The sequence below is a fragment of the Nicotiana tomentosiformis genome, chromosome 7 (genome assembly GCF_000390325.3).
Source record: "Nicotiana tomentosiformis chromosome 7, ASM39032v3, whole genome shotgun sequence".
Classification (NCBI taxonomy): Eukaryota; Viridiplantae; Streptophyta; class Magnoliopsida; order Solanales; family Solanaceae; genus Nicotiana; species Nicotiana tomentosiformis.
In genome coordinates, this window is record NC_090818.1 from 99576023 (window position 1) to 99586196 (window position 10174).

The following is a 10174-nucleotide window of genomic DNA, read 5'->3' on the forward strand; positions in this document are numbered from 1 at the left end:
TGCATGGGTCGAGGCCACTTAGTGTCTTTGATGCATCCGATAGCCGACAAGATGGGGGATGCACCAACGCTGAAGTTATTCTTTGATAACCGAGGTGCTTCTATAGGATCGGCATATTTATCAAAGCTGCTCTTGCTCATAAGTCCCCGAGAATTTTGCCCTCGATCAATCCTTCGATTGTTCCAAACTGTATTGTGTGTTGAACTGTTGTTCATCCGATCTACGACGTACGGTTGATATCGGCCTCTGTTCGACCTTTGTTCTCTGTCGATCTCCCTTTGGTTTTTAGTAGCTGTCCTGTTCTGATGCACGGGTCCATACGGAGCTCCCAACTGGTCATCTTCGACCCTAATTTTCGATTGATATCTATTGTGTATACCTGCCCAAGTTATTGCTGGATACTCGATCAAATTTTGCTTCAGCCGACGTGATGATGTCGAACTTAGCTCGTTCAACCCTTGGGTGAAAGCTTGTACGGCCCAATCGTCTGTGACTGGTGGCAATTCCATGCGTTCCATTTGAAATCGGGATACGAATTCCCTCAGCATTTCATTACCCCTTTCCTTTACTTTGAAGAGGTCTGATTTCCTTGTTGCAACCTTTATGGCACCAGTATGAGCCTTTACGAATGAATCTGCTAACATGGCAAAAGAATCGATGGAATTTGGCGGTAAATTGTGATACCAGATCATTGCTCCCTTCGAGAGGGTCTCCCCGAACCTTTTCAATAGCACGGATTCGATCCCATCGTCCTCCAAACCTTTGATGGCACATGTGTAAGAGGTGACGTGTTCGTTAGGATCGGTCGTACCGTTATATTTGGGAATTTCGGGCATACAGAATTTTTTGGGGATTGGTTTTGGGTCCGCACTCGAGGGAAAAGGCTTTTGTATGAATTTTTTCGAATCAAGCCCTTTTATCATTGGTGGAGCTCCTGGTATTTGATCGACCCTGGCATTGTATGTTTCTACTCTCTTGTCGTTTGCTTCGACTTGTTTTGTGAGTTCCTCGAGCAATTTAGAAATTTCGAGAGTGGTCCCCGATTCTTTCTCGTTTGATTTCACTATGGCGGGCTCCGTTCTGGGGGTGATTTCTCGAAGCGGATTGGGATCCGACCTGCTTTGCATATGAGTTTGGCTCTGTAACTGGGCTATCGCTACTTGTTGGTCTTGTAGCATATCGAAGATCATACGTAAGCTGGCTCCGATTTCCCCTATTTTATGGGTGTGTCGGGCTACGGATCGAGTACCGCCCTGAATGTTTTTTTCCAGTTCGGAGCGCTGATTTGCCTCCAGAGCTATTTGTGAATTGACATCCAATGGTACTTCGGCTCAAATTTCGGGTACTTCAATTTGAGTCTCAGTGCCATCGTAAAGTGGACTTCCGCCCTCGGGTACCAAGTTGTTGGTTTCATCTTGAAGGTCAGCTTCGTGGTCGATAGGTAAAGCCATTGCTGATTTGAAGTTGTAAACTAGTGTGTACTACAGATTTATATCAAACAATCACTATTATCCTTAGCCCCACGGTGGGCGCCAAACTGTTTACCCGAAAAATCAGATAACGTTAAATTTATGTATGGTTCTAAGGATACGTGATACCCTTTGATACAAATCGTATAGAGAGATAGCAATACGAATGTTCTTCACTATGAGAATGAGAATAATGAACAGAAAGAATGAGTAAAATGAAGTAAAACAAGCACAAAGAGATATCTTTTGTTCTAGTATATTCAGTATGTCCATAGCTTATAAGGATCCCCCCTTTTATAGTAGAGGGTCATTACTTTATTTATAACAAAAAATAATAAAATAAACCATATAGTGGAGGACCCATGATAATTTGTCTCTTCCTCGATTCCCACCAAGATTCTCTCTCTTAGTGCGGTTGAAACGGCTTTTGTCTATGAGCTCGATACTGGTTTGAACTCATTACTGGGTCGAGCCCTTCGATTTTGGCTTGAGTTCGACCTTCGGGATGGGCGTCGTGCATTTCTGACCTTGAAGCAATGCCCTGCTGATTGATTTGGTCACGGGCTCGATAAGACTATCGAGCCGAATCCTCGAGCAGCCTTCGGACTAGATGCTCGTTTATACTGTCTTCGGAGCTCACTCCAAAAATCCTACTCCGATTGCTTACCACTTGAACTCGATCGAACGTAGGAAGGCCGAAATCTATTTCGACCATATACAAAGAGAAAATTGCATTCCAGGCCTTGTGAATCGCGATCGTGGAGGGAAGGTCATGATCGCGTAGAAGGAATTTCTGCTATCAGTAGTCTAACTTCGGGATCTTATACGTTGCAATCTATAAAGAATTTGGGGATGATCCAAAAATGAAAGTTGTATCCCTTTGAATCCAGTTTTCTGAAAATCAAACCGTTTGTTATTTGGAATTTTGAACAAAACGTTATGACTATTATACCAAAGGGTATCTGTGAAGAAGAAAACACAATTTGTACATCGTGATCGCAGGATTTTGGCCACGACCGCGATGAAGGAAACGATGCAGAAACTTTTCATAATCGCGATCGCATGGCTAATGACCCCGATCGCGAAGAAGGAGGCCTGGCAGGTGTATTAAACATTTAATTGCATGATTTTAAGCTCATTTCTTCACTTTTAAGTTCTTGGAGCACATGTGGGATGATTTGGGGTGATTCTTGAAGACCATTTTCGCCATATCTCATAAGGTAAGTTATTCCTACCTGTTTCTAGTTAAATACATGGATTATATATAGATTTTACCATGGAATTTGATAGAAATTGTTGAATCTTCGGAAGAAAATCTAGAAATGGTATTTTTGGATTTTGACAACGAAATTGGATATGGAATTAGGAATAAATTATTTATTTAAGTTCGTACTGCTATGGGTAATGTTTATCTGCGAAAATTTTCGGAATCTGGGCATGTTAACTTTGTTGACTTTTCGACCGTAGTTGAGAATTGTTATAAACTGATTCTTATGAATATTGGAATATATTTTTATTGGTTTGCACGTTGTTTGACTAGTTTCGGATCGATAGGCATTGACATGAGGTGTTAGAGTGGCGTTGTAGCCGGTTATGGGACTTAAGAGAAAGATAAGTCTCCTGTCTAACCTTGTGATGGGGAATTTACCCCGTATATATTATATTTTCTATATGCTACATGTTCTGGGGGGCTACGCACGTATGAGGTGACGAGTATACGTGCGTGTGCTGGAATTCATGATTAGGTTCGGGTAGATTTGGACTCACGCCATGCTTTAATTATAATATTTGAGTTATTCTTTTCTGTTTAATTGCCTTAATATATATTTTTCTGAGACTAGACTTGCATAAAGTATCGGACTTACGATTCGTGATGTGTGGAGAGCTAATTAATTAGCAATAGAGATTTCACTTCCTATTATGAACTTCTCCCATGTTGTATGTATTTGTCTAGAGGTTTTATTGAATTTCAGAACTCACATGTATATTTGTGAGTGGGGCCAGTGACCCGTCAAGTCTTCACTATTCCTATGGGATTGGGTTGATCGCCTTAACAGTATCATTATGGAATCGGGTCGTTCACCTCGGCAGTATTATGAGATGGATCGATGGTTCGTGCCGGTAGACCCTCGGCAGTGTACACGATTATGGGATCGCGTTGAATGCCTCAACAGTACTTTTATGGGATCAGGCTGTACGCCACGATAGGAATTCGTGTCTTTACTCTTATGGGATCAGGCCGTTCACCTCGGCAGAATCGTGAGAAATACTTGATGAGGAGTCCTCGTACTCATGATTGTTCCTTACTTGAGATGTGACCATTGATTTGGTGATGACCATTACGTATTCCATTTGAGGAGGTATTCGGTATTTGAGGACTTTATGTTCATTGTTCATACTGTATTATTTTCCTATATCTGTCACGACCCAAAATCTCACATGTCGTGATGGTGTCTATCCCAATACTAGGCAAGCTGACAAGCACAAATAACCATACATTTTTAAATTGAAAACACAATGAAATAATCTTAGCAGTGAAAATCTCATAAATAACCGATAAGAAAATATCGCGACTCAATACAAAATTCTCCAAAATTCGGGTGTCGCTGAGCACATGAGCTACTAAAATATTAACACAGTCAAATTGCTAATACAACTGTCTAGAAAGATAGAACAATGCTAAATAACTGAAAAGAAGGAGAGTCGAGGTATGCGGACACCAAAGCAGCTACCTCAAAAATCTCCAAGCAGATGAAACTCCAAATCTAGTAACCACCATGCCCAGAAGTACCCGGATCGGCTCACGAAGTACATAGTGTAGTATGAGTACAACTGATCTAATGTACTCAATAAGTAACATGACTAACCTTGGGCTGAAAGCAGTGACGAGCTCAGAAAGGTGCAGTCCAGATCCAGATACTAACAACGTAGATATGACAGGAAAATGACAATAATAACTCAGAGAAAAACCTGATAATCAGTTTGTAGACATGATTTCAGGTATTTAACAGTTTGAGCTCAACACTGATAAAATATGCCAAGTACGACTAATATGAGGTATGTTACATCTTGATATCTACATGTCAGATATGCATGCCAACTGTAATACAACATAGTGATAAAGTCATATATTCAAACTCTCGGAGTATTCATCCTCACTTAGCACGCTCGATCACTCGGTACTCCCAATCACTCAACACGTTCAATCACTCGACACTCGCACTAGACACTTACACTCAGTAGGTACCTATTCTCACTACTGGTATGTCAGACTCCGGAGGGGCGGATCCTGCCCAAGCGCTAATATAAGCCAATCATGGCATGAATCAATAAAGCATGTTGCGGCGTGCAGCCCAATCCAATAATATCACTCACAATCAAGCCCTCGGCCACACTCAGTCATCAATCTCTCCAGCCTCTCGAGCTCACAAATCTCATGACAATCAGCCCAAATAATGACAATATGATGTCACAATAAATGGCAACAAAGACTGAGTTATGATATGTAAATGATAGATGTGACTGAGTATATAACTGCAATTTAAGCAAATAATTCAACAGCAGAAACAATCTTTATGGGTCCCAATAGTACCAACATATAGACTAAATATGCTATCTAACATGGATCACAGCTCAATTCCTCTAACACATGGAGATTACACGAATAACAACAAGATTGGGTAGCTACACAGTCCCACGGAATAAACCGAGTCATAATTACTATTGTGCACGCTCACACGTCTGTCACGTAGCATGTGCGTCACCTCAACACATACCACGTAACAAGTAGTTCGGAGATTCATACCCTCAGTATCAAGTTTAAAAGTGTTACTTACCTTAAACCGCGTAAATCTCTACTCCAACAAGCCCTTTCCTGGCGAATCGGTCTCTGAACGACTCGAATCTACCAACAAACAACTAAATACAATCAACACAAGTTATAGGAATCAATTCCATATGATAAAACTAGGTTCTTTAACAAAAAGTCAAAACGTCAACCCCGAGTCCACGACTTGGAATCTGACAATATTAACAAAATCTGAACACCCATTCAATAACGAGTCCAACCATACCAAAAATTACTCAATTCCGATCTCAACTCGACCTTCAAATCCTCAAATTAAAGTCTATAAAGTTTCTACAATTTTTCACAATTTTTCCAACACAAAACACTAATTAAATTGTAAAAACAATGATATATTCATGTATATTTACAAAATCCGAGTTAGAGTCACTTACCCCAATTAACTCCTTGAAAATCCCTTCAAGAATCACCCAAATCAGAGGTCTGTAGTCTACCCAGTGATTACACATCGCGATCGCGGAATTTCCCATGCGATCGCGCAGAACAAAACCTTCAGTAGCCAAAAACCTTCTATGTGAACGCACAATCCAGGTCGCGAATGCGATGACTAATTTCCCTTATCTACGCAATCGCGGACAGACTCATATGATCGCGATGAACAACGCGTGGAAATCCCAGGTCTCCTATTCCTTCTTTGTGAACGCGTCTCCTCCCATGCGATCGCGTAACACAACTCCCTCATGGCTTTGTGATCGCAGTCGTAATAACGCGATTGCATATAACTAATTCCCATCTACCAGACCTAACCCTGCACGATCACGATCCTCCTTTTGCGATCGCGAAAGAGGAAACCAGAAGCACTGACTTCAGCAATAACACAAGTCCAAATATGAGCCGAACATGATCCAAATCACACTCGAGGCCCTTCGGACCCCTTCCAAACATACCAACATATCCTAAAGCATCATACGAACTCGCTCAAAGCTTCAAATTATATCAGACAACACTAAAACCACGAATTGCACATCGATTCAAGCCTAATGAACCTATGAACTTCTAACTTAAAAAAAACTATTGGCAAGCATACCAAACCAACTCCGATTAACCTCAAATTTTTGCACACATGTCATAAATGACACAACGGACCTATTCCAACTTCCAGAACCAAAATACGAGCCCGGTAACTACAAAGTCAACTCCCGGTCAAACATCTCAACTCTCCAAACTTTAACTTTTTCAACCTTCGCCAATTCAAGCCAAAATCATCTACAGACCTCCAAATCAATATCCTGACACATTCCTAAGTCCAAAATCACCATACGGGTCTATCAAAACCATCAAAACTCTATTCCAAAATCATTTACACATAAGTCAACATCTGGTCGACTATTTCGACTTAGGCTTCCAACCTTGGGACTAAGTGTTCCAATTCAATCTGAAACAGCACCGGAACTAAACTAACCACCCTGGAAAGTCACATAGCAACAAACAACACCGAATAAGCAATAAATTGGGGAAACGAGGCTATAATACTCAAAACGACTGGCGGGTCGTTACATTCTCCCCTCTTAAAAAAATGTCTATCCTCGAACGGGTCTAGAATCATACTTGGAGTCTCAAATAGGTGTGGATATCTACTCCATATCTCCAGATTGGTCTCCCAAGTAGCCTCCTCGATTGGTTGACCTCTCCACCGCACCTTCATTGAAGCTATATTCTTTGACCTCATTTTTCGAACCTGCCGATCAAAAATGGCCACCGACTCCACATCATAAGTCAAATCACCATCTGATTGAACCGTGCTGAAGTATAAAACATAAGAGGGGTCATCGAAATACATTCGGAGCATGGAAACATGAAATACTGGATGAACACTCGATAGACTATGCGGCAATGCAATCTTGTAAACCATCTTTGCAATCCTCTCAAGCACCTCAAAAGGGCCAATATACCGAGGGCTCAAGTTGTCCTTCTTCCCTAATCTCATAACACCCTGCATGGGCGTAACTCTGACCAATACCTTCTCTCTCACCATGTTTTCAACATCACGAACCTTTCGTTTGGCATAACTCTTATGTCACTATGCCGTGCGAAGCTGATCCTGAATCAACTTAACCTTTTCCAAAACATCCTGAACCAAGTCAGTACCCAATAGCCTAGCCTCGCCCGGCTCAAACCAACCAACCGGAGACTAACACCGCCTCCCAAACAAGGCCTCATACGGAGCCATCTGAATACTCATTTGGTAGTTGTTGTTGTACGGACCCTGCAAGCGGCAGAAATTGATCCCAATAACCCTTGAAATCCATGACACAAACGCGTAGCATATCTTCCAATATCTGAATGGCACAATCGGACTCTCCGTCCTTCTGAGGGTGGAATGTTATACTCAACTCAACTCGTGTGCATAACTCCTACTGCACTACTCTCCAAAACTGCGATGAACTGCGTGCCCCATCTGAAATGATGGACACCGACACACTATGAAGTCGAACAATCTCACGGATATAGATCTCAGCCAACCTCTCCGAAGAATAGGTTGTCCTAACTGTAATGAAATGTGCGGACTTAGTCAACCGGTCTACAATAACCCAAATAGCATCAAACTTCTTCAAAGTCCATGGAAGCCCATATACGAAATCCATTGTGATACGCTCACATTTCCATTCAGGAATCTCAAGCCTTTGAAGCAAAACGCCAGGCCTCTGGTGCTCGTATTTCACCTGTTGACCATTCAAACAACAAGCTACAAACTCCACTATGTCTTTCTTCATCCTCCTCCACTAATAGTGCTGCCTCAAGACCTGGTACATCTTTGCGACACCCGGATGAATGGAATACAGCGAACTGTGGGACTTCTCAAGAATTAACTCACATAACCCATTTACATTGGACACACAAATCCGACCCTGCATTCGCTACACCACATCATCCCCAATAGAAACCTCCTTGGCATCATCATACTGAATTGTATCCTTAAGGACAAGCAAATAGGGGTCGTCATACTGACGCTCTTTGATAGGATCATATAAAGAAGACCGAGAAACCACACAAGGTAGAACTCGACTAGACTTCGAAACATCTAACCTCACAAACTTATTGGCCAAAACCTGAACATCTGATGCAAGCGGTCTCTCACCAACAGGAATAAATGCAAGGTTACCCATACCCACCGCCTTCCTACTCAAGGCATCGGCCACCATATTGGCCTTCCCGAGATGATACAAAATGGTAATATTATTGTCTTTTAACAGCTCCAACCATCTCCACTGCCTAGAATTTAGATCCTTTTGCTTGAACAAGTGTTGAAGACTCCTATGATCTGTAAATACCTCACATAATACGCCGTGGAGATAATGCCTCTAAATTTTCAATGAATGTCATCTTCCGAATATCTAAGTCTCGAATCTTCAACTGGAGATACCCATACCTCAAATCAATCTTAGAGAACTCCCTAGCTCCCTGAAGCTGGTCAAATAAGTCATCAATGCGCGGCAAAGGATACTAGTTCTTAATTGTAACTTTGTTCAACTGCCTATAGTCAATGCACATCCGCATAGTACTATCCTTCTTCTTCACAAACAGAACCAGTGCACCCTAAGGTGACACGCTAGGCCTAATGAACCCCTTATCAATAAGCTCTTGAAGCTGTTTTTTTAATTCATTCAACTCTTCTGGTGCCACACAATATGGTGGAATAAAAATAGGCTGAGTGCCCGGCACCACGTCAATACCAAAATCAATGTCCCTGTCGGGTGGCATGCCCGACAGGTCTGCAGGAAACACATCCGAAAAGTCTCACACTACCAGAATAGAATCAATGGTAGGAGTATCAGCACCAACATCCCACAAAAAAGCCAAATATGACAAACATCCCTTCCCAGCCATCCGTTGGGCCTTCAGATATGAAATTACCCTACTAGGAACATAGTCCAGAGAACCTCTCCACTCGATCCTAGGCAACCCCGACATTGCCAACGTCATGGTCTTAGCGTGATAATCCAGAATAGCATGACATGAGGACAACCAATCCATGCACAGAATCACATCAAAATCAATCATACTAAGCAATAAGAGATCAAATCTCGTCTCTAATCGCCCAATAGGAACTACAAACGACCGATACACACGGTTTACAACAATAAAATTGCCCACCGGCGTAGATACATGAACATGTGAAACTAAGGATTCACATGGCATATCCAAATAACGAGCAAAATATGATGATACATACGAATAAGTGGAACCAGGGTCAAATAATATGGAAGCATCCATGTGGCATACTCAGAAAATATATGTGATCACTGCGTCTGAAGCGACATCCTCTAGCCTGGTAGGGAAATCATAACATTGATCTTGACTGCCACCTAATCAACCTCCCCTCTAAGGCAACCTCTAGCTACCTAAGCCCCACCCCGAGCTAGATGAGCGGGTGGTGAAGTAACTGGTGCAGAAGCAGCAACATGGACACTACCTCCACACATGTATGGACTCCCCGCACTCAAAGAAACTCCCCGATGATGGTGGAGACTGAATTAGACCTCCAGCGCCAGAATAACTACTAGAAGAACCTGGCATAGATGAACCTTGGACTGATGTAGCACGAGATGAACTCTGAGTTGGGAGGGCACTAAGAGATGACTGACCCAGATGAGCACTGTATGAACCATGGCTAACTGACGAGCCATCTGAGAGGGCCTATAAGGACGACCCTTGATGTGGTGGAACTACCCTCCAGAAGAAACACCAGTGAAACCACCCGCACCACGAGGCCTCTTGGCCTCCCTCTCCTCACGCTCCTAATTACGGACCTGCTCTAGCCGCCTAGCAATATCAACCACCTCGTCGAACCTAGCACTTGATGCAATCTCCCGAGTCATGACAAAGCGCAGTCCATAGT

At 42.4% G+C, this 10174-nt stretch overlaps 1 protein-coding gene across 1 annotated transcript; it reads right to left on the reverse strand.

Annotated features, from left to right (window-relative positions):
- Positions 1-7688: 7688 nt before the first annotated feature.
- On the reverse strand, positions 7689-8477 carry LOC138896093 (uncharacterized). The gene is made up of 2 exons (XM_070180872.1): positions 8220-8477; positions 7689-7997 (listed from the first exon to the last, which is right to left on the reverse strand). Exons 1-2 carry the CDS (start codon positions 8475-8477, stop codon positions 7689-7691), a joined length of 567 nt encoding a protein of 188 aa, XP_070036973.1.
- Between the last annotated feature and the right edge of the window lie 1697 nt (positions 8478-10174).

Coding starts and splice junctions, on each gene's coding strand:
- LOC138896093 (XM_070180872.1), bottom strand. CDS start 8,477: ATGGTGGCCGATGCCTTGAGTAGGAAGGCGGTGGGTATGGGTAACCTT. Junction 7,998..8,219: donor AGTATGATGATGCCAAGGAG/GTTTCTATTGGG, acceptor AATGGTCAACAG/GTGAAATACGAGCACCAGAG.